The sequence below is a fragment of the Oreochromis aureus genome, linkage group 3, assembly GCF_013358895.1.
Source record: "Oreochromis aureus strain Israel breed Guangdong linkage group 3, ZZ_aureus, whole genome shotgun sequence".
In the NCBI taxonomy this organism is placed as follows: Eukaryota; Metazoa; Chordata; class Actinopteri; order Cichliformes; family Cichlidae; genus Oreochromis; species Oreochromis aureus.
Window position 1 is genome coordinate 132,947,197 of NC_052944.1, and position 25,585 is coordinate 132,972,781.

Genomic DNA, 25,585 nt, shown 5'->3' on the forward strand with positions numbered 1-25,585 from the left:
GACTCACCCGAGTGGTGCAAACTTAGTTACCTTCAAGGCTCTCAGCTGAGGTCAGCAGCTCAGCCTCTGGGAGGCCCTGGGGTTACAATCCCTGGAACAGCCAGGTCTCTACAACCAGAAACAGTCTTTGCATGTGCAGCTTCAGAACCAGACTTGAAGTTCCAGTTAGTGTCCGATGTCCCAGAAACACTCAGGTGCTCACTGAGCAATCTCTTGAGGCCAACGCTCAGAAAGTAAAGCAGTGGTTGGCTGAGCCTTTGTGGGAACATTTATCGTCTGTGCTGGAAAGGTGGAAACATCTGGGAGATGCAGCCTTAACACACTGGGGTTCACAAGTCCTGGAGGCAGCTCACTGAACTCAGGGATGCAGACAAAATCAGCACTTGCAGGAACACAATGTGTCCTGTCACAATGAGCTTGGAAGCATAAACTGAGTTTTCCTCACTGACTGTTTTAGACAGTATTGTGGGAGCAACACAACAAGCAGCTTCAGCTGGAAACACACAGTTTAGTGTCTTTGCTGCTCGCTTTAAGTCACAATAAACAGAAAACTCATTGTGACTCATGTCAGAATCAAATCACTCATATACAGGAAAGGAAGAGGCGGAGCTTATTTCCTGCAGGAGAGGTTAGCAGTCTGTCTTTCTCATTTCTGACTCATGTCCATGAAGCCAGCAGTCTTTAATGTCCAGCTTCAGAACGGGCAGGTGGAAAACAGCCTTTATGTTCTCTGATTTCCAATAAACTGTCCTGATCACTGAGCAGAGAAAGTGTCTCCATCACTCACCACAGCTGGATGCTCTGAAATCCTGGAATCCAGCTGTGGAGGCGTGGACGCAGTTTAGTAATCAGGGAACGGGAGACAGGAGGGAAACACGGCTGGGACCAATTACACACACCAGACAGGAAACAGTAACACAGGACTGTCAAAGTAAAACAGGAAATATGACACAGAGTCCAAAGTAAGGAGACGTGGGACACAGTGAAGACACAGAAACCAGAACTATGATCACAAAACAAACAAACATAAAGAGTGAATCAGCTGATTCAGTGTTTGTGACAAAAACATGGATCCTGGTTAATAAGTTGTATTTGTTTGTTTCTGTATTAATTCAAATTTTTATGTCACATACACAGTCATACACAGTACAATATGCAGTGAAATGCTTACACTACTGCTCGTGACCTAAAGAAGAAAAAAAGAAAAGACTATGAATAGGATAGGAAATGAATATGAAAATTAAAATTAAAAGGGTACATTTGACTAGGAAGGAATAAGATAAAATATAAAAATTAAGTTAAAAAATGAAATAACTGTACAACAACAACAAATTAGAATTTGTGTATCGTTCTTATCAGCTGTTGTTTTTTCAGTGAAATATTATTTAATTGTTTTAAGCTTTTTGTTGACTTTGAAGTACTTAAGTTTTTTGAACATTTAATTTGTTAGATTATTGCAGAGTCGATAAAACTGTCAAACGCAGCTGCTTCCAGCACGGCCGGAGGAGAGGTGGCCGAGCAGATGCACGACACACACAGCTCACAGGTTTGCATTTCTAGATATTGCAGATGTTGACAGTAAAGAACTCAGAGATCCAGCGCCGTCTCCTGCCCCTGATTTCTACACCACAACACAACGACAGGCCTAACTCACACAAACGGGTAACATGAGGCTCAGATGCTTTGGACATGTTCACATATACTGGACACAGAATGATGAAGATGGAGCTGCAGGAAGGAGGAAAAGAGGAAAACACAGAAAAGATTCACAGATGTGGAGAAAAAGGACACGACAGGTTCTGTTTGTTAGTTTTTCTTTATTTGGTAAAGATTCAGAAATAAAGAGAAGATCACATGTTTGAATCTAATATTAATGTTCTGTAATTACACAAGTTGTCAAATGTTTCCAGAGTGAGACAGAGACTGTGCAGAGACTGTAGGAGGACAGAGCAGCAGCAGAGCAGTCCAGATACACTGATGATCCTCTGTCAGATCCAGAGGGACACACAGGGATGATGCTGGACTCTACATTGTGTCTGACAGTGGAGCTGTTCTCAGAGCAGTTCACTCTGCAGCACTGACAGTCATCTGCACTTCATTCCTCTGTCAGTCACTGCTGGATGAAGCTCTCCTCTCCACCTCCCAGTAACATGGCCCAGTCAGAGCGTCTCTACACACAAGCTGCTGCTGCTTCAACCTCTCTGGATCATCAGGACACAGCTCCTCCTCTCTCAGCACACACACCGTCCTGTTTACCATCATCATCCCCACCTGCAGAGAGAAGGAGGAAGAGCAGAGGAGATAAACGAGTGTTTCCAGAGACTCTTCATCAGCTGTCAGTCAGTGATGCAGCACATCCAGTATAAAGAGCAGCAGGGACTTCAGTGCTGGGACTGTACTAGGACTCATTGTTGCTTCACTTTTTCTAATCTTTGGATTTTTATTGAAGTTGATGAAAATGTTTTTCCCTCCTAGTTTGAGTTTGGACTTTCATTCATTAGAAGAAGCTTGGTGTGTCCACTCTGAGCTCTGTAGGAACCCCAACAACAAGCCCAACAATCCAGATGTTCCAGCTGTTAACTGGAGGAATTCCATCCAAACATCTGCTCTCACTAAATTCTTCCTCACCTACAGACTGTGTTCTTCACTGCTTTAAACTTGGAAATGAATGCAGTCATTGGTCTGCGTGCTGCTTTGTTCAGAGAGCTGATTGGCTGTTGACAGTGTTTGATCAGAGCGTGGCAGCCGTTACTATGGTGACCATACAGGTGAGAAACAGGAAGTGTTTGCGTCCAATCCTGAAGCCTGTCACATTCTCCTCTCACAGCTTCACTGAGAAGCTGCAGCTTTACAGGAAACACTGTGTTAGGGTTATATAGTGGATTGTCATTTATGCTTAGAAATATTTAACCATATATGCTTAGAGGTGTATAATCAATTGTGTAGTGATAGGATGTGTGATCTTTAGCAGGCTGCAAAGGCTCTGGCATTCACACCCACATCCTGGGAGCATGGGAGAGGTCGTACCTTGTTGTATTGTTCTATGGTAGGATAAACGTAGCTATATCTGTTTTAGTCTAAGTGCCTTTTGTTTATGTGAACTGCTGGACTTCCAGACCAGCAGGTTTAGGGAAGTCTTTATGGGGTCACACTCTGACCCCCCCCCACACACACAAAACACAAACACACACACACAGTATTCTTTGTCCACATGTATACCTATGTAAGATGTTATATGTTAATGAACCTATGCATATTCATGTAACCACAATAAAAGGAGTGCTATGGGGAACCTGGCTGAGAGTCTGACAGAGGTCAAGTGGGTGGAACGACGCTTGGCTCCAGGCAGGTCTCCTCATGCATGAGTAACCTTAAGAACGTTGCCTACTTGCGTCTTGTTCTTGCTGTGTAGCAAATTGTTTTGAACGTTCCAGCGAATAGGTTTATGCTACAAACCTATCACACTGGATCTTTGTTTCATACTGACTGTGTTTAGTACAATACTGCTGACAGCACCACCCACTCACTCCATCACTCTACTGACCCCAGAGTCTCCAGTCTGTAGTCTGGACTCTGCTGAAGATCAGACAGCTGCTTCACATCTGGATACGTCAGGTTGTTGTCCCACAGGTCCACGTCTCTCAGATGGGAGGGGTTGGACTTCAGTGCTGCTGCCAGATAATCACAGCTGATCTTTGACAAACCACAGTCCTTCAATCTGTATAAAGAATGAAAGATGTAAGTTTATTAGACAAAGTGTGAGCTTGAAATCATTCAGTGTTTCATCATCTGTTCAGAGCTGAAGAAGGTTCAGAATGTAGAAGTTTAGAAAATGGAAACTCCAAACCGCTGAAGCCAACAGGAAGCAGCTTCAAACAGGAAACTGTGCAGAGTTTCAGACTATATGTCCTGATGCAGCCAGTTGGATTTTGGAGATTTGAATCTCTGTTCTGTGACTAAGTCCTTGAATCATTTCTTCCAGTTTGTCCAACAAGACAGACTAAGTATTGGACATGTGTTGTGGCTCCATTAGGGGAGCTTCTACATGTGATGTGATGGCCCTCTGGGTCTGTCAGGTCACAGCACTGAAGAGAGCTCAAACTGGGCACACAGGTGTTCCAGTCTGGACCAAAGACTCTATACTGGGACTGAGGGACTGCTTTGACTGCACCCACTGGGACTTTTTAAAGGCTCATGTTCTCACTTAGATCATCGATTTCTATTTACATTTCTTTCTGGGAAAAATGGGGATTACTTTGAAAACAGGAAGTATTTTCCCCAATAAGCAGCCCTGGATTAGTAAATCACTCCAACATGTTCTCAGGCAGAAGAAGCTGTCTTGTTATGAGGGAGAGAAGAAAAGACTGAGGCACAGAAACTTGTTGAAAGAGAGATAAAGCAGCTAAAATCAGGTGTAAAAGTAAAGCAGAGGATGAGCTGAATAAAGGACACTCAAGGCTGGCTTGGAAAGGAATGAAGTCCATGGTGGGGATGCAGAACAAGGAGCAAAGATGAATGTGATGCTGAATCAGCAGAAGACTTGGACTCATTGGATTCCAGCTTTGATATCATTGATTTCAATGAAGAGCTTTGTGATTGTAGCAAAGGGCTGGTAGCTCTGAGAGTCCCACTGATGAGGTGTTTGTGTGGAAATCTCTTAGTGGGACCAAAGAGAGAAAAAGTCCTGGTCCTGATGCTGTGGGAGGGAAATGATTGAAGTGTGCTGTGAGGAACTGACTGGGAGATTTTCTCACATTTTCCAGTCCTCCTTGGAACAACAGGAAGTTCCCAGCATATGGAAACAAAGGTTAAGTGTCCTATGGCACTCAGTGATGATGGTGCTGTGGCTCCACCACCTCCACCTCTTTGTAAAGGAACTAACTGTAATCTGAAGCTTCAAATGGAACAAAGACTTCCTCCACTAGGTGGCAGTGTCTGATGAGAAAGTGTTAGTGGAGCTGGCCTGGAGTCAGAAACAGGAAGATGCAGGATTTGGGCTGAAATGGGGAAAAGTGGTTTGCACTAGTGCCTTAAAGCAAGAAGGTTGTAGGTTGAAGCTTGTTGGCCTTTCTGTGGAGGTTGGATGTTCTCCCACAGTCCAATGAAATGCTGCTTAGGTTCATTGGTGCTTCTAAATTGGCTGTAGGTGTGGATGTGAGAGAGTGCTTCTCTGTCTCTCTCTGTTGGCCCTGTGATGGACTGCTCACCTGTGCAGGTGGACCACGCCTCTTGCCCTATGACAGCTAGGCTAGGGCACAGGCTGCAGCCCTGTGAGCCTAAACTGAATAAACAGTTAGCAAAAATGATCCATAGATGGCCTGAAATCCCCCAGTTAGCAGTTTGGTAGATAGCTATGACATGCTAATCCCATCCAGCAGCTGTATTCTAACTGTAAGCTGATCCCTGCTGAGCCTAAAGCACTTTTTCAGATACAAATTACAACCTTTAATAGAAACCTATTGGTCAGCATCTTATTAGCCTGCTGTTAGCTTCATTCCACAGAAAACTGAGAGAAACTAACAGAGTTGATAAAGAATAAAGAGAAATGTGCTGATTTAAAGCCTTTGAAGTGCTTCAGATGATCTCTGTCCACTTCTGTCCACTCATTCATTCATGTAAGCTTCTAATGCAGCTTTGATCTTCACAGTCTGCTTCATGAAACTCATTCTAACCCTGAATGTCAGAGTCTTCCTCCTTCTCTTTCCCATCATTCATGCTGGCAGTGGAGGAGATTTGGATGTTGGACTGTGTTTTGGATGATGTGTGTATGTTTGTGTTGGACTGCTGTCTGTAAAGCAAACGCACATTTTGCTTTGGATTTCAGTGTCAGACAGACTTTAAGGTGGAATGAAGAGTTGGAGAGTTTCACAGTGAATTATCCAGTGGAGGATTTTTCTTCTTCTTTGAAGGTTTGAAATGTGAACATTGTTCTGTCAATGGACTAAACCAGAGAAGAAGAAAACAGACTTTACCATGAAGATCCTCAGTGTGGATCAGTATAATATCAGCCTGATGTCTGCAGTTTAGTGTCAGCACAACTTTCACATCATATTCATCTCAGCACAACTAAAACATGCTGACTGACCTCAGAGTTTCAAGTCCACATCCTGGACTCTCCAGGAAACCACACAGATGCTTCACTCCTGAATCCTGCAGGTTCTTGTTGTAGCCCACGTCCAGCAGTCTCATTTGGGAGGGGTTGGACTTCAGTGCTGCTGCCAGATAATCACAGCTGATCTCTGACAAACCACAGCCCTTCAAACTGTATAAAGAATGAAAGATGTAAGTTTATTAGACAAAGTGTGAGCTTGAAATCATTCAGTGTTTCATCATCTGTTCAGAGCTGAAGAAGGTTCAGAATGTAGAAGTTTAGAAAATGGAAACTCCAAAGAGCTGAAGCCAACAGGAAGCAGCTTCAAACAAACACAACAAGAGAAAAAACTCTGAATGTTTCACATTAAAGTCGTACATTTATCATAAAAACAGGACAAAGACTTGAAAAAATTGTGTTTTTCCTTCCAGGAACCATTAGTGTAGGGCTGGGTGATATGGCCTAAAATCCATATCGCGATATAATTTGAAGCACGTGCGGTAACGATATATATTGCGATACATTCTTTTCTTCTGTATAACGTATTTTCCACACTATAAGGCACACTTAAAATCCTTCAATTTTCTCAAAAATCGAGAGTGTGCCTTATGTATGAATTCTGGTTGTGCTTACTGACCTCGAACCAATTTTTGCGTGCAGAAATCTGTTAAAAAATGTTTTGATGGATTTTCGGAGCATTACGGCTGCCGTAGCAGGGCTCGCAAAATTTCAAAGTCCCTGGTAGCCCTTCGGGCAGGGACTCTTCAGTTTTTGGTAGCCCAAAATAAATTTAAGTAGCCCGAATAAAAAAGAGAGCAATTTTTTTATGTTTTGTTTCCTGTTTTGTTTCCGTTACAATATTATACATTAAAGTATAATATTGTAATGGAAACAAAACACTAATCAAAAAATTGTTGAAACACAAATTACAACATTGTATAAAAATTACAATCATCAACTCAAATAATTGGTTCTAATTGAACAGAAATTTCTATGAACTTGTAAGAACTGTGAACAGGAATCAGTCTGTGTCAGATCCTGAATTTGAAATTTCCACTGAAGTCACGGATAAGAAGCAAGTGGAACCAAGATCGAGGCCATTTTTTTTAAGTTTGCAAAGACTGCTAAATTTTGCCAGTGGTAGTTCACTCTTTGCAACATAGTACGCTGTTCTAAACAGATTTTTCAGGTTTATTTTTAGTATGTTCTTTGCAGTTGGTGTTTGTTCTGGGAAAGATATTGCAGACTGAGCAATAATGCATTTCTTGCATTTCTCATGGGTTCTAATGGGGGTCTTTCTTAAAATTACTGGTCCCAGTAACAAAGGCACTTGTCCACTCAGAAATCGAGGGAAACCAACAACACACCCGGCAGAACATTATGTTATTTACACGGGTGCACATAAGTGGTCCGCATTCGCTGTCAAAATAAAAGACACGCACCAGATAAGAAGTTGCAATGCACGTTTGCGTACATATAACAGGCACTGTTTTTGTCTGCTAGAGTGGGATTTTCACGGCACATTCTGCACCACATCTCTGTGCGTTCATCATTTGTTTGAAGCCAGCTCACCTCCTGCAACCACTTTTCGAGAATACGCGCTTCTTTTGTGGTTCTCCATCTGACATTTCTTTGGAGGTGGAGGAACACCAAAGTAATTGCTTAAAGGAGCTTCTTCGACATCTTTAAGAGTTCTTAACAAATGTCTGTCCTCCTCCAGAAAATTATGTACGCAAACACGTGTTACAACTTCTTATCTTGTGCGCGTTTTTTATTTTGACAGCGAATGCGCAGCTGCAGACCACTTATGTGCACCCCTGGTTATTTAGCTTGTCATATTGCAGCCACAGAAATTCTTTTGTCCATGAAACCATAAAGCTGCACTTTCTTTTTGCCTTATAGTCTGATTTGTCATAACTTTTCCGTTTTGTGGTCGGCTTTTCTTTGGCTGTCACTTCTTCACCCTGACCGGTCTTATTTGGCTCTGCAGAACTAAAATATATATCCTGCTGCTTTTACACACGCACTCACATAACGGTCAGCGATTCTCTGCGCGATCAACCTCTCACATGTTTAAGCTTCTTGCGGGAGATTTCACTTGTCATGTTTGCATAGTAAGCTAACGATTGATAAGACGATGTCAGAGGAATTGGTGCGCAAATTATCGTCACTCACCAATCAGTGCTGCCGCTCTCTACACACAGTTCGCACGATTGCAAAGTGAAAGCAAAAAACAAGCACAAATTCAAATGCAATTTCAATATGTCACATATAGGGCTGCTCGATTATGGCAAAAATGATAATCACGATTATTTTCTCTGAAATTGAGATCTCGATTATTTGACGATATTCATTTAACAATAACAATGTATTGAATAATGGCTTTAAAGATTGTCAAAAATAGTATAAAATATTGTGCAAATACTGATTACAGTGCAAATGTTTGCAATATAAAAAATAAAATGTAAACATCTATGTTTAGTGAACCCATAATGTTTCCACACCACTGAAGGTTTCTTTTGTACCTCTCTTTTCAACCAAAGGCACTCTCCTCTCCAAATAACTTCTGCTTAGCTTTCCGAGCTTCCCTCTGTTAGCTCCTCTTAATTGTTGTGGCGCGTGTTTGAAACGCAGAGAGGTGCGCTCGATTTGTCACACGGAGCAGCGCGAGAGTAAAGCACGAGGGAGGTGGTAATAATCGGCTCAGTCATTTTTAATGATCGTTGAAAGCCCAGATCGTAATTTAGATTAAAATTCGATTAATTGAGTGGCTCACCGACGCCAATGACATATTTACCCAGCTACATTTCCGAAAGAATGCAAAAGCATTGTCATATATTTTTTCCTTCCTATGATAGCCCAACGGGCAGGGCAGGGGTAGATTCTGGTAGCCCGACTGGAAAAATCGCTAGCCCCGGGACGTCGGGCTAGCGATTTTGCGAGCCCTGCGTAGGGAGGAGCTTCACAGAGTAATCTGGGTCCAAAACTCCGTCCGCTTCAGGTCCCAAAGTCAAACGAACACTGAGAGTTAAAAACCGTCTAAATTCTTTCATCTTTAATAAAATCATCAGCGTTGCTGCTTTACCAGGTGTAACAATTAAGTTTAACATCCATGAAAACAGAATTTATTAAATTTAACGGAGTTAGAAGTTAACAGGAAGTTAGCTCGCTAGCTTCCACCTAAACATGACATACCATGTTCTGACTGAGAGATTTGTGAAACTAAGTAAAATGTACAGCTCTGCTATCACTTCCAACATAAATGAAAACAGAAAACTAAACAGCAGTGATGTTAGTAGGTTTACTGAAGTTGGACTAGCTGGTATATAATGTTGTGCTACATGATCACTAGCAACACAGCTATGTTAGCATAACATTAGCACAGTGAAGCTGGAGGATGAACGCCAACTTTTTTTTCCACTCCATAAAAGTTAACGTGAGGGATTCTGGTGGTCAGGGACAAATGCAATCGCATAGCAGTTTTTGGCTTTCCACATATTTCAAAAGTGCTTCATTTCTTTGCTGTGACTGTCTCCCGGCATAATTTGCAGTTGATAATGGTTTTAGCCGCTGCGATGCTTTCGACGAAAACAGGCGCAGCTTGATGACATCATCAACATGCGCTATCGCGATAGAGCGGTATAGTCAAAATCTCTATCGTTGGCCAAATTTATAATAGTGATGTGCGATACCACTGATTTTCTTTCCGATCCAATACCAAGTAATATTCAGGGTGGTATCGACGATACTGATCCGATACCGATACTTTGTACAAAAACTTGTTTTATTTATTGTATCTCAAATTATAGCATCATAATGATTACAGGAATTCAGATTACTTGTTCTTATCACTTAATAATGCAGAGTTCATCATATAGGAAAAAAAAAACTGAAGTTGTGCGCTATTTGAACACTTTGCCTGCCTGCAGCACTAAAGTATAAGTGCTATAAGTATAATATCAGCCTGATGTCTGCAGTTTAGTGTCAGCACAAATTTCACATCATATTCATCTCAGCACAACTAAAACATGTGACTGACCTCAGAGTTTCAAGTTTACATCCTGGACTCTCCAGGAAACCACACAGATGCTTCACTCCTGAATCCTGCAGGTTGGTGTTGTGACTCAGGTCCAGCTCTCTCAGATGGGAGGGGTTGGACTTCAGCGCTGCTGCCAGATAATCACAGCTGATCTCTGAAAAATTACAGTCCTTCAATCTGTATAAAGAATGAAAGATGTAAGTTTATTAGACAAAGTGCTTGAAATCATTCAGTGTTTCATCATCTGTTCAGAGCTGAAGAAGGTTCAGAATGTAGAAGTTTAGAAAATGGAAACTCCAAACAGCTGAAGCCAACAGGAAGCAGCTTCAAACAAACACAACAAGAGAAAAAACTCTGAATGTTTCACATTAAAGTCGTACATTTATCATAAAAACAGGACAAAGACTTGAAAAAGTCGTGTTTTTCCTTCCAGGAACCACATGGCTTCACTTTTAAAGGTGAAGTGTGAAAGAAACGGACATATTTGAAGTCCAACACCTTTTTCCAGTCACATGATTAAAGCAGACAAACTACAAGCTCATTTTCATTCCAACAAGTCATCTTCTGACCTGGACTAACAACACTGGTCTCTATGTGCAGCTGGCTGTGAGACCAGTGCTCAGGGAGCGTCTACAAAGTGCAACACTGAAAGAACATCACACACTCATTTGCTTCCAGCACACAAACATCTACTGTCATTATTGTCACCAAACTCTGTGGATCCTTTATTGCAAATTCAAATGGGATCAAATGGTCAGACAAAAGAGGGTTATGAGGAAATATGATGAAATGTTGTGTATTAGCAGCAAGTTATTGAATCATTTTCCTCATAAACCAAACAAAATGATTGACAAACATGTTTTTACAAACTCAGTGTTGGACTTGGATCAGCAGGATAAGCTGATGTTTAAAGGCATTTGAGTCTCGCTGTATGAGAGTCCAGTTATTCCTCAATATTTATGGATGATGTTCTTTCAGTGTTGCACTTTGTAGACGCTCCCTGAGCCTCACAGCCAGCTGCACATGGACCAGCTGACATTACCCAGCATTAGAGGCGGCTGTAAAACATTCATGTTCCCATTTAAATGGTTTGAATTTGAATAAAGCGATGTTGATTCATTCAATCCTGAATCGATGTTTAATATAAATGGATTTTGCCAGAATCTCAGCTTAAAGCTCACAAACTATTTCAACCAGCAGCAAACAGCTAAAAGAGTAAATGAGAGCAGCTAAACACACAAAGATGGAAACACAGAGCGTGGATCGCTCACTCGACGGCACGCATACGGACACGCCGTCGGGGGCTGAAAGTGGACAGCTCACAGATCCTGAAGCTGCAGGTTTCATCTGTCTCCAACCAAAACTGAGTGAACCAGCAGCAGAAGAAGATCAAACTCTGCTTCACGTTTGATAAATATGCTGATGAATTCTCTCTGACTTTGGCTGTTCCTGCCTGCACAGCTCTCTCTCTCTCAGTGTCCTCCAAGAACAGCTTCAAACATCTGTTTCTGCATCATTCACTGTTTCTTAGCCACCAGTCTGCTGTTGTGTTCAGTGCTGTCGGCCTCTGACAGCAAAGCCTCGTTTCTGCTGTTCCATGGAAACTTTGTAATCTGTCAGCATTTTAAAAACTCTCAGCTGTGTCTGTAATCAAACCTCTGTAACTTTGCTTCACTTCAGCAGCATCAGCTCATGTTCACATGTTGATTCATGGTTTGCTTCAGTTTTTGATCCACTGCAGAAGATTTTGAAGCTTATCTGCTATAAAAAGCCAGAAGAGGAAAATCTGCTTCATGTGTTTCTGTTTGATCCTCAGTGACTTTGACACAAAGGCCTCTGCTGTGATGCTCACACCTCTGATCAAGTCTCACAGAGTCACAACTGATAAATGATCAGAGTTAGAAGATTTCTGACTGTCTGCTGTGTGCCGTGACCTTTGACCTGCTAAAGAGAGTCAGCTGTGGATTATTCATTGTTGTGTCTGATACTCAGAACTGAGAGGAAGAAGCTACACAGTTAATCAGGGTCCCCTCTCTCTGAATCAGGAAAGGTGGGCAGGCCGCGTGTGGGCCGCGGGCCATACGTTGAGTATCACTGTTTGAAATGTGAACATTGTTCTGTCAATGGACTAAACCAGAGAAGAAGAAAACAGACTTTACCATGAAGATCCTCAGTGTGGATCAGTATAATATCAGCCTGATGTCTGCAGTTTAGTGTCAGCACAACTTTCACATCATATTCATCTCAGCACAACTAAAACATGCTGACTGACCTCAGAGTTTCAAGTTTACATCCTGGACTCTCCAGAAAACCACACAGATGCTTCACTCCTGGATCCTGCAGCTTGTTCCAGCTCAGGTCCAGCTCTCTCAGATGGGAGGGGTTGGACTTCAGTGCTGCTGCCAGATAATCACAGCTGATCTCTGACAAACCACAGCTCCTCAATCTGTATAAAGAATGAAAGATGTAAGTTTATTAGACAAAGTGTGAGCTTGAAATCATTCAGTGTTTCATCATCTGTTCAGAGCTGAAGAAGGTTCAGAATGTAGAAGTTTAGAAAATGGAAACTCCAAACAGCTGAAGCCAACAGGAAGCAGCTTCAAACAAACACAACAAGAGAAAAAACTCTGAATGTTTCACATTAAAGTCGTACATTTATCATAAAAACAGGACAAAGACTTGAAAAAGTCGTGTTTTTCCTTCCAGGAACCACATGGCTTCACTTTTAAAGGTGAAGTGTGAAAGAAATGGACATATTTGAAGTCCAACACCTTTTTCCAGTCACATGATTAAAGCAGACAAACTACAAGCTCATTTTCATTCCAACAAGTCATCTTCTGACCTGGACTAACAACACTGGTCTCTATGTGCAGCTGGCTGTGAGACCAGTGCTCAGGGAGCGTCGACAAAGTGCAACACTGAAAGAACATCACACACAAACATCTACTGTCATCGTTCATGTTCCTGCTCCTCTGGATTCACACAGAGCCTCTGCTCATGCCGTTGCCATTGTGAATCGCAGTATCAAGGCTCTATAACTCAGACTGAGCATGCTCAGCGCTGATTGACCTTACTCTGATCAGCTGATCTGGAACAGGAAACTGTACAATATTAACATTATTACATCTACACCTGAATCCCAAAACTCACAGAAATATATCACCTGTCCTTAATATTTTGGCACATAGATCATTTATGTGCTTCAGCTCTTCTTACATTACAACATGTTTCAAAAGGAGCAGCTTTTACTTTGAAGGCCAGCTGTCTCTGTTTCCTGTTTTCATTGTTGGATAATGAAACAAGTCGATGCTTCAGTGCTTTGAAATTGTGTTACACAAAAATAAGCAAAGTTTTCCTGTTGTTCAGGCAGAATCGAGTGTTGAAGAATGAATTCACACGTCAATGAACATTTTCATCAGCACAAGCAGGACAATGAAAGCAGGGAATACCCCCAAACTGCCATTTCTGATTCTACAACTTCAACAACTGCACATGAATTATAGTTGTATTATACTATATGTCAAACATCTCCCCGTCACCACTCCACTTCTGTCAGCCTTTAAATGAACCCTGCTCAAGTCTGTCACTTCTGTTTGGAGCCAAAAGGAAAAACTGTTGTTCAGTCGTTTGGAAAGACACAACATTTCTGAAAGCACTCAAACTTCTGAACATTTGTCTTCAGACACATCCTGAACATTTAGGAACTAAAGAAAGTTTCAAACATCAATCAAAGACCTGAAATACAGAAAAACAACAACAGCTGCAGTCAGTGAACTCACCTCAGAGTCTCCAGTCGACAGTTTGGACTCTCCAGTCCAGCACACAGAAGCTTCACTGCTGAATCCTGCAGGTTGTTGTTACACATGTCCAGCTCTGTCAGATGGGAGGGGTTGGACTTCAGAGCTGAGGCCACAACTTCACAGTGAGTCTCTGAGAGTCGATACCTGGTCAGTCTGTGATTATAGAAAATATAAAATGTGTTATTATAAAAGCAGAAAATCTGCATTATAAACACAGACTGAATGTATATGAAGACAAAACAGAGTGAGGTCATAATCTGATGAACATCTGCTCTTCACATCTGTGCTTCAGCTCCTCTTACTGTGTTTGACACAACGATTGAGTCTCTCTCAGACCTGCAGACTTTTAATGAGAATCTTTGTTTGGCTTTAATCTGCAGATGAAGGAGGAAGATGGTGTCACATTTAGGCTTCCATAATGTCCACAGTCTGTCACTGAGATCTGATCCAGAGTCAGAGTGAAGACACACATTTGGACCGTTTCCTGTTTTGACTCCAGAACATTTTGAATGAGTTCAGCTCAGTGAAGAGTTCCAGCTGGAAAGATGATCTCTGTTTGCTACCTGCTGCTGTCAGGTACGACTGTTCACGTCCACACGCAGGAAAAACCTGCTGACTGTTACCAAACGGAGCAGAAATCTCATCACTGGACAATAATGATGAATGAACTCAGAGCTGCTGATATCAGATCTGATTTCAGGGGAACTAAACTAAAAAGGAACAAATAGAAACAACCATCATGACTCTGTTTGACCTTTAGATCAGAAACTATGGTTCAGAACAGCAGCAGGATTTCAGGCACCGTCACATCCTCAACATCCATATTCCAAACGCTCTTCCTGACAGGACACTCTTTGTTCCCACTCAGGGAGTTTCCACGTGTAGAAATCATTTCTGAATCTCAGTAGACTGGGAGGTTTTTCCATCTCATGAATCTCTTTCCTAACATCAAACTAGATCAATCAAACAAAGGAACTGGAGTCTGTCTAATTTCTGACCCCAGTAAAGCTTGTATTGTAAGTAAGTAAGTAAAATTTATTTATATAGCACTTTTTAAGACAAGAAGCTGTTACAAAGTGCTTCACATGGGAATGAAGGCATATAAAAATTTTCAAATGTATATCGTGATAAATATTTTTGGTCATATCGCCCTGCTCTAACTGGGATACCCTGACATACTCTCTCTCCATCTGCTCCCACAGCCTCATATTCACAGCTGTCCCTTCTCTCAGCATCCACACTCAGGGTGGGGGCGGGGTCAACACCAGTCAAAACCATTGCTTTGGCCTTATGGCCATTTTATTAGTGGGCGTTTCTCAGTAACAAGCAGGCCTACGCACAGGTGTTTGGACATGTGTGGACCCGACCTATACTTAAAGTTTTTAAATCCTCTGTTTCTCACCAGCTACACTTTTAATATTGTCTTTAGGCGAGAATGTAGAAGTGTAAGTTTAAAATATCGATTTGTTAAGCTGGAGTATTCACTCTGACATTTTTGGAGAGCGGTCAGAGCTCGTACACTGCAGACAAACATGTCTCCCAGCACACAGCTGACTGTCAACTCTCTGAGACTGGATATGATTCATTTAGATTATATCTGTAAGGTGAAGTTTATCTCGGTGTTTATTTGTTCCTGAGGACGTCAGCTCGGCTCAGATTAAAGTTTAAAACTGAACAATTTTAATGAACCTTAACGCCTCCCTGGAGCATATATGGAACTGAATCAGTCACTTTTCTTTATTTCCTGATGTTCATATGTGACATACATGTTTTAACCATTAATTTGGAATTAAACTGACATTTAATATATTTTAAGGAGGAAAGAGAAATTTCACCAGAGGATGTTGATGCTGTTCATGGAGACTGAAGACAGGCAGAATGATTTATTTGTCTGTTTCTTAATATTTCTGCTGCTCTTTCCTCTGGTGTAAAAATATTTTAACTGTTGGTTTTAATTCAAAATCAATGGTTAAAATACCAACAAACTTGTGGTGTTAGTGTTGATATTCTGTGAGTTATTTAAAGAGATCACACAGGTACAGGATAGGGGTGGGTTTTAATAATCGATTCATTGATTAAAATCGATTCTGGCTTGGATAACGTGAAATCGATTCATTAAAATCCTGAATCGACTTTTTAATATAAATTTATTTTGCCCGAAACGCCAGAATCTCAGGTGAAACCTCACACAATTTCAACAACCACCAAACAGCTAAAACAGTAAATGAGAGCAGGAACACGGATTCTGCACAAAGACGTAAACACAGCGCGGACCCGCGGATCAGAATCAGTGAGATGTCGCCTTTCTCACAGTCGGGGCTGAAAGCGACAGCTCGCTGATTCTGATGTGTCGGCGGGTCCGCGCTTTGTGTTCACGCCCTTTTTGCGCTGATTCTAAAGCTGTTAGTTTGATCTCTCTCCAAACAATACTGACCGAACCAGCAGCAAAAGAAGATCCAAACTACGCTTCACATAAACATCGTCATGAAATCACTCTGACTTTTACTGTTTTGCTTCCACCACGATAAAATCACACTTCATGCACAGCTCTCTCTCTCTCTCTCTCTCTCTGTACTGTTTTCTGCATTATTCGCTTGCTTGTTACACACAAGTCTACCGTTGTTTACAGCGCTGTCGCCGCTGGTTTTTTCACTTACATACTTCTGAAAAGAAAACCTAATTTCTGCTGTTCAATACTGAACAAATTTAAACTTTTTAAAATTATGCAAAATGCAAAACGCTTAGCCGTGTCTCTAATAAAACCGCTGTAACGTCACAGGTAACGTTCATATGTTGATTAATGGTTTTCTTTCGTTTTTGATTTACTGCAGAATATTTTTTTATTTATTTTTATAAAATATTTTATATAAATATTTTATAAATATTGTTATAAAATCCCAGGCCAGGAAAACCACCTTCATGTTTTTCTGTTTTATCTTCAGCTACTTTGACACAAAGGCATCTGCTGTGACGCTCACACCTTTGATAAAGTCTTGCGTGTGTCAGCTTCCTTTTTTTGTAAATCAGTACATTTACAAAAATATGTAAATGTACTGATCTGAATTATAATATTTCTGACTGTCAAAATTTCCCAGATTCAAATCGAATTGAATCGAATCGTGGATCGAATCGATTCTAGAAATCAGTGACGATACCCAGCCCTAGTACAGGACATATTTTATGTTTAAGTTTATGCATGTCTGTGGTGTGATGTGCATGTAGTGGGCTGTTATGTTGTAAACTGTGTGGATGTGTTTGGGAACAGAAAGATTATTTTACTGCATAAAACGGCGCTGATCACATCAGCTGTTTCTGCCGCTGACACACTCGGCCGGTGAACCACCTGACTCACACAGGCTCTCCTCCTCCACAGTCCTTGTTTATGAAGAGCTTTACAAACAACATCAGGCTAACAGCTGGATTCTCCTGTTTCAATGCCAAACAGCCACTTCCTGCTACAGACAGTAAAGTGGACAGTTTGGCGCTAAACATGTTTTTAAAACTTTGAGCTCTTATTTGTTAAAGCCAGCTTCACAGACAGATCTGTGTCAGTGTTTTAGAGCAGGGCTCAGTGGTGTAAACGAGCCTTTATATGTGTTTCATCTCCATTTTTACATTAAACTGAACCAAAACACTGAAAACTTCACCTGATGTGTCTGTGTAGGTTCTCATCATACAGTCATGGTAATCTAAGGAGCCTGGAAAGAAAAGTGACTTTTTTAACTTTCTTGAAGACGTCTCATCTCTCAAAACCTCAGCTGATAATCACCCACACCCTTTTTCACACCTTGGCTCATGTGATGAGCCACATGATCAATAGTTGGTCAACGACCCTCTTAAGGGACACTCCCACTAGGATTAAAATCTGGGACTCTCCACTATTTGGTTTTAGAAGTGAAGAAGCTGAATGTTCGGATTAAACATCTTCAAGAACCTTAAAGCAGTGCACTCGCTTTTCTTTCTAAGCGGCCTTTCTTAGAGCACCTGATATAACCTGAGTAAATTATGTCGAGTGTCAGTGGTTTGAAAACTCTGCGGCTTGACCCGGGTGTTGCTGGTGGCATCATGAGCTTAGACCCCTCAGTCAGCTCGGTCTAAAGCCATCGGAGCACTAACAGCCACAAATAGGCTCTAACGTGACAAACTGAGCCGACATTTAAAGAGTGCCCACTACAGTCTCAGCTAAAACATATTAAAATGTGCAACGTCAACAACTGTACACTGGACTCCATTTCAGTGCAAAATAATGAAACAAAGTAAATCCACCCATCCAATCTCCTCTGCCTGTCCTTATTATCAATAAAATAATTAATAAAACAGAAAATCATAGAAAAAGTAATCTTTGTTATTGCATCATTACACATCAGTTCCCAGTAACTAGTCAGAATGACACGTTGGTTTCATCTTCCTCACACTCATCTCACTCCCCGGTCACAACAGGTGGTGACTTTAACTCTGTGTTACAACCTGGCTCGAAGCTGCAAAAGAGGGTGGAGACTGAAAACAGAGACCGGTTTCATTTTGAAGTACTTAATAACCTCGGCTAAAGATGACACCAGACAGCGTGACAGGGTCTGACAATGAGTGGTGTCGTCGTCCTAGCCGACCTCGGCAGTTATTCACACGCCATGACCAAAAACTCCTGCAGTGTCACAGCAGATAGAGGAGGAGTCACAGAGGAGCGTAACAGCTGTGACCGATGCAACAGGAGGACGAGCTCCAACAGTAAACACACTGTGAAGACAGGAAAGCAGTCACGAGTGATGTTGGTCCTGTTTTTATCTCCACTAAAACCTCTCTAACGTCACATGTAACAGAACACAGACACATCTGATTATCAGGGACCACGACCCACATCTTTGCCTCACTATGTTTGTAAGAAGAGACTGAAAATAATGATTCTCCCACCACATCACCAACACTTTTATGGCAAACAGATAATAGCGAGTGACAAGAGGTGAACTGTTTCATATGCAGTTCACAGGGGTAAATACATTTAAACCAAAGACACTGGAAGAAAAAATGAAAGGAACTTAAGGTTCAATTCAAGAAGCTCAACAGAACTCAGAACTCATGTAACATGATCAAGATTTCCTGTTAAAAACAGATGTGTAAAGTATAATAGTATACTATACTAATAATAGTGTATAGTATAATAGTAGACTATACTAATAATAGTGTGTAGTATAATAGTATGCTATACTAATAATACTGTGTAGTATAATAGTATACTAAACTAATAATACTGTTTAGTATAATAGTATGCTATACTAATAATACTGTATAGTATAATAGTATGCTATACTAATAATACTGTATAGTATAATAGTATGCTATACTAATAATACTGTATAGTATAATAGTATGCTATACTAATAATAGTGTATAGTATAATAGTAGACTATACTAATAATAGTGTGTAGTATAATAGTATGCTATACTAATAATACTGTTTAGTATAATAGTATGCTATACTAATAATACTGTTTAGTATAACAGTATGCTATACTAATAATACTGTGTAGTATAATAGTATACTAAACTAATAATACTGTTTAGTATAATAGTATGCTATACTAATAATACTGTATAGTATAATAGTAGACTATACTAATAATAGTGTGTAGTATAATAGTATGCTATACTAATAATACTGTGTAGTATAATAGTATACTAAACTAATAATACTGTTTAGTATAATAGTAGACTATACTAATAATAGTGTATAGTATAATAGTAGACTATACTAATAATAGTGTGTAGTATAATAGTATGCTATACTAATAATAGTGTGTAGTATAATAGTATGCTATACTAATAATACTGTATAGTATAATAGTATGCTATACTAATAATAGTGTATAGTATAATAGTAGGCTATACTAATAATAGTGTGTAGTATAATAGTATGCTATACTAATAATACTGTTTAGTATAATAGTATGCTATACTAATAATACTGTTTAGTATAACAGTATGCTATACTAATAATACTGTGTAGTATAATAGTATACTAAACTAATAATACTGTTTAGTATAATAGTATGCTATACTAATAATACTGTATAGTATAATAGTAGACTATACTAATAATAGTGTATAGTATAATAGTATGCTATACTAATAATACTGTATAGTATAATAGTAGACTATACTAATAATAGTGTGTAGTATAATAGTATACTAAACTAATAATACTGTTTAGTATAATAGTAGACTATACTAATAATAGTGTATAGTATAATAGTAGACTATACTAATAATAGTGTGTAGTATAATAGTATGCTATACTAATAATACTGTGTAGTATAATAGTATACTAAACTAATAATACTGTTTAGTATAATAGTATGCTATACTAATAATACTGTATAGTATAATAGTATGCTATACTAATAATACTGTATAGTATAATAGTATGCTATACTAATAATACTGTATAGTATAATAGTATGCTATACTAATAATACTGTATAGTATAATAGTATGCTATACTAATAATAGTGTGTAGTATAATAGTAGACTATACTAATAATAGTGTGTAGTATAATAGTATGCTATACTAATAATACTGTTTAGTATAATAGTATGCTATACTAATAATACTGTTTAGTATAACAGTATGCTATACTAATAATAGTGTATAGTATAATAGTATGCTATACTAATAATAGTGTATAGTATAATAGTAGACTATACTAATAATAGTGTAAGTATAATAGTATGCTATACTAATAATACTGTGTAGTATAATAGTATGCTATACTAATAATACTGTTTAGTATAATAGTATGCTATACTAATAATACTGTGTAGTATAATAGTAGACTATACTAATAATACTGTGTAGTATAATAGTATACTATACTAATAATACTGTGTAGTATAATAGTATACTATACTAATAATACTGTGTAGTATAATAGTAGACTATACTAATAATAGTGTATAGTATAATAGTAGACTATACTAATAATACTATGTAGTATAATAGTAGACTATACTAATAATACTGTGTAGTATAATAGTAGACTATACTAATAATACTGTGTAGTGTAGTATAATAGTATACTATACTAATAATAGTGTGTAGTATAATAGTATACTATACTAATAATAGTGTATAGTATAATAGTAGACTATACTAATAATACTGTGTAGTATAATAGTAGACTATACTATAATACTGTGTAGTATAATAGTATGCTATACTAATAATACTGTGTAGTATAATAGTATGCTATACTAATAATACTGTATAGTATAATAGTAGACTATACTAATAATACTGTATAGTATAATAGTATACTATACTAATAATAGTGTGTAGTATGACTATACTAATAATACTGTATAGTATAATAGTAGACTACACTAATAATACTGTGTAGTATAATAGTATGCTATACTAATAATACTGTATAGTATAATAGTATACTATACTAATAATACTGTGTAGTATAATAGTATGCTATACTAATAATACTGTATAGTATAATAGTAGCCTATACTAATAATACTGTATAGTATAATAGTAGACTATACTAATAATACTGTATAGTATAATAGTAGGCTATACTAATAATACTGTATAGTATAATAGTATGCTATACTAATAATACTGTATAGTATAATAGTAGACTATACTAATAATAGTGTGTAGTATAATAGTATACTATACTAATAATACTGTTTAGTATAATAGTATGCTATACTAATAATACTGTTTAGTATAACAGTATGCTATACTAATAATAGTGTATAGTATAATAGTATGCTATACTAATAATAGTGTATAGTATAATAGTAGACTATACTAATAATAGTGTGTAGTATAATAGTATGCTATACTAATAATACTGTGTAGTATAATAGTATGCTATACTAATAATACTGTTTAGTATAATAGTATGCTATACTAATAATACTGTGTAGTATAATAGTAGACTATACTAATAATACTGTGTAGTATAATAGTATACTATACTAATAATACTGTGTAGTATAATAGTATACTATACTAATAATACTGTGTAGTATAATAGTAGACTATACTAATAATAGTGTATAGTATAATAGTAGACTATACTAATAATACTATGTGTAGTATAATAGTAGACTATACTAATAATACTGTGTAGTATAATAGTAGACTATACTAATAATACTGTGTAGTATAATAGTATACTATACTAATAATAGTGTGTAGTATAATAGTATACTATACTAATAATAGTGTATAGTATAATAGTAGACTATACTAATAATACTGTGTAGTATAATAGTAGACTATACTATAATACTGTGTAGTATAATAGTATGCTATACTAATAATACTGTGTAGTATAATAGTATGCTATACTAATAATACTGTATAGTATAATAGTAGACTATACTAATAATACTGTATAGTATAATAGTATACTATACTAATAATAGTGTGTAGTATGACTATACTAATAATACTGTATAGTATAATAGTAGACTACACTAATAATACTGTGTAGTATAATAGTATGCTATACTAATAATACTATATAGTATAATAGTATACTATACTAATAATACTGTGTAGTATAATAGTATGCTATACTAATAATACTGTATAGTATAATAGTAGCCTATACTAATAATACTGTATAGTATAATAGTAGACTATACTAATAATACTGTATAGTATAATAGTAGGCTATACTAATAATACTGTATAGTATAATAGTATGCTATACTAATAATACTGTATAGTATAATAGTAGACTATACTAATAATAGTGTGTAGTATAATAGTATACTATACTAATAATACTGTATAGTATAATAGTATGCTATACTAATAATACTGTATAGTATAATAGTAGACTATACTAATAATAGTGTGTAGTATAATAGTATACTATACTAATAATACTGTATAGTATAAGAGTATGCTATACTAATAATACTGTATAGTATAATAGTATGCTATACTAATAATACTGTATAGTATAATAGTATGCTATACTAATAATACTGTGTAGTATAATAGTAGACTATACTAATACTGTATAGTATAATAGTAGACTATACTAATAATACTGTATAGTATAATAGTATGCTATACTAATAATACTGTATAGTATAATAGTAGACTATACTAATAATACTGTATAGTATAATAGTATACTATACTAATAATAGTGTGTAGTATGACTATACTAATACTGTATAGTATAATAGTATACTATACTAATAATAGTGTGTGTAGTATGACTATACTAATAATACTGTATAGTATAATAGTAGACTATACTAATAATACTGTGTAGTATAATAGTATGCTATACTAATAATACTGTATAGTATAATAGTATACTATACTAATAATACTGTGTAGTATAATAGTATGCTATACTAATAATACTGTATAGTATAATAGTAGACTATACTAATAATACTGTATAGTATAATAGTATACTATACTAATAATAGTGTGTAGTATGACTATACTAATAATACTGTATAGTATAATAGTAGACTATACTAATAATACTGTGTAGTATAATAGTATGCTATACTAATAATACTGTATAGTATAATAGTATACTATAATAATACTGTGTAGTATAATAGTATGCTATACTAATAATAGTGTATAGTATAATAGTATGCTATACTAATAATAGTGTATAGTATAATAGTATGCTATACTAATAATACTGTATAGTATAATAGTAGGCTATACTAATACTGTGTAGTATAATAGTAGACTATACTAATACTGTATAGTATAATAGTAGACTATACTAATACTGTATAGTATAATAGTATGCTATACTAATAATACTGTATAGTATAATAGTATGCTATACTAATAATACTGTATAGTATAATAGTAGACTATACTAATAATACTGTATAGTATAATAGTATGCTATACTAATAATAGTGTGTAGTATAATAGTATACTATACTAATAATACTGTATAGTATAATAGTAGACTATACTAATAATACTGTATAGTATAATAGTATGCTATACTAATAATACTGTATAGTATAATAGTATGCTATACTAATAATACTGTGTAGTATAATAGTAGACTATACTAATACTGTATAGTATAATAGTAGACTATACTAATACTGTATAGTATAATAGTATGCTATACTAATAATACTGTGTAGTATAATAGTATACTATACTAATAATACTGTGTAGTATAATAGTATACTATACTAATAATAGTGTGTAGTATAATCATAAATCTGGCAAATGTTGAAAACTTCTATACAATCTCAATATTATGGGGGATCAGAAGAGTCAAAATACAGTTTATGCTTCAATAATAAATTGTGCAATAAAACATGAGTAAATTTATTTCATTTTAAAAAACATTTTTGAATTCCAATTTTTAAAAAGATTTTAAAATCTTTTAAAAAATAAAGTCAAAGATTACTTTGTACATTTAAAATGGTGATTCCACTCCTCATTTGAAAATCCATTTCTTCACTGCATTTCCCTTTCCTGTTAACTCAGGATTACCATATTAGGTATTAGCTGACCTCTGACCTTATGTTCCACTTGGGTGGTGTCAGAGTCTCGTCTCTGTTTTTACAGAGGATGTGGTTCTGTTGGCTTCATCAGGTGATGGCCTCCAGCTCACAGTGGAGCTGTTCTCAGCTGAGTGTGAAGCCGTGTGAATGAGGATCAGCATCTGAGGCCATGGTCCTCAGCTGGGAAAGGGTGGAGCCCACTCTGGGTCAGAGACAAGTTCACGCCCCAAGTGGAGAAGTCTGAGTATCTCAGGGTGGTGTAAAGAAGGGGGAGGGGAGCAGGAATCAACAGACAGACTGTTGCTGCGGTAACAGTGAGGTGGACGCTGTACCGGTCCGTCGTGGTGAAGAGAGAGAGAGCTGAGCGTGACAGCGAAGCTCTAAATTTACCGGTCGATTTACGTCCCTGCCCACACCTATGGTCACGAGCTGTGGGCAGTGACTGGAAGAACCAGATCGTGGTTACAAGGGGGGCAAATAAATTTACTCAGAAGGGTAGCTGGTGTCTCCCTTAGAGACAGGGTGAGGAGAATCCCCTTCACAACAGCCAATCAAGTGAACAAGACTCTCCAGGAGGTAAACATTTAAATATCCAAGTCTACCATAAAGAGAAAACTGCATGAAGGTAAACACAGATGGTGCATTACAATTCATTGCATGTGTTTTACATTAAGAATGGAGGATATACCGTCCACTTTCACTCTGTCTGTAGCAGCAAGTGGCTCTTTGTTGTTTGGCTGCACGGAAACAGGAGAATGTTGGTGTTTGGAAAGCACTTTATAACCAAGGACTGTGTTTTTAATTTAAAGATTAAACTATTAACCTGCACTGATCAATGATGTCAATAAGCACATCTGGACTCACCGAGCCTTTCTGCAGTTCCTCACAGCTGGAATCAGTCTCAGTCGTCCCTCCTTTGAAGCTTTGTACTTCTGCAGGTCCAACTCATCCAGAACCTCCTCTGACATCTGCAGCATGAAGGCCAGAGCTGAGCAGTGGATCATAGTGAGGTCCTTTGACCTTTTCTCTGACTTCAGGAACGCTTGGATCTCCTGATGTACTGAGAGGTCGTTCATCTCCATCAGACAGTGGAAGATGTTGATGCTTCTGTCAGGAGAAGAT

At 37.6% G+C, this 25,585-nt stretch overlaps 1 protein-coding gene and 1 pseudogene across 1 annotated transcript; both read right to left on the reverse strand.

Moving 5' to 3' along the window:
- Positions 1–2,209: 2,209 nt before the first annotated feature.
- LOC120438123 (NACHT, LRR and PYD domains-containing protein 14-like) lies at positions 2,210–10,183 on the reverse strand. Its single transcript, XM_039608570.1, has 4 exons — positions 10,131–10,183; positions 6,086–6,262; positions 3,545–3,718; positions 2,210–2,271 (listed from the first exon to the last, which is right to left on the reverse strand). Exons 2-4 carry the CDS (start codon positions 6,187–6,189, stop codon positions 2,262–2,264), a joined length of 288 nt encoding a protein of 95 aa, XP_039464504.1. The 5' UTR covers positions 6,190–6,262; positions 10,131–10,183; the 3' UTR covers positions 2,210–2,261.
- A 15,140-nt stretch (positions 10,184–25,323) lies between these two features.
- The window catches only part of LOC120438465, a 44,643-nt pseudogene continuing 44,381 nt past the window's right edge, over positions 25,324–25,585 (reverse strand).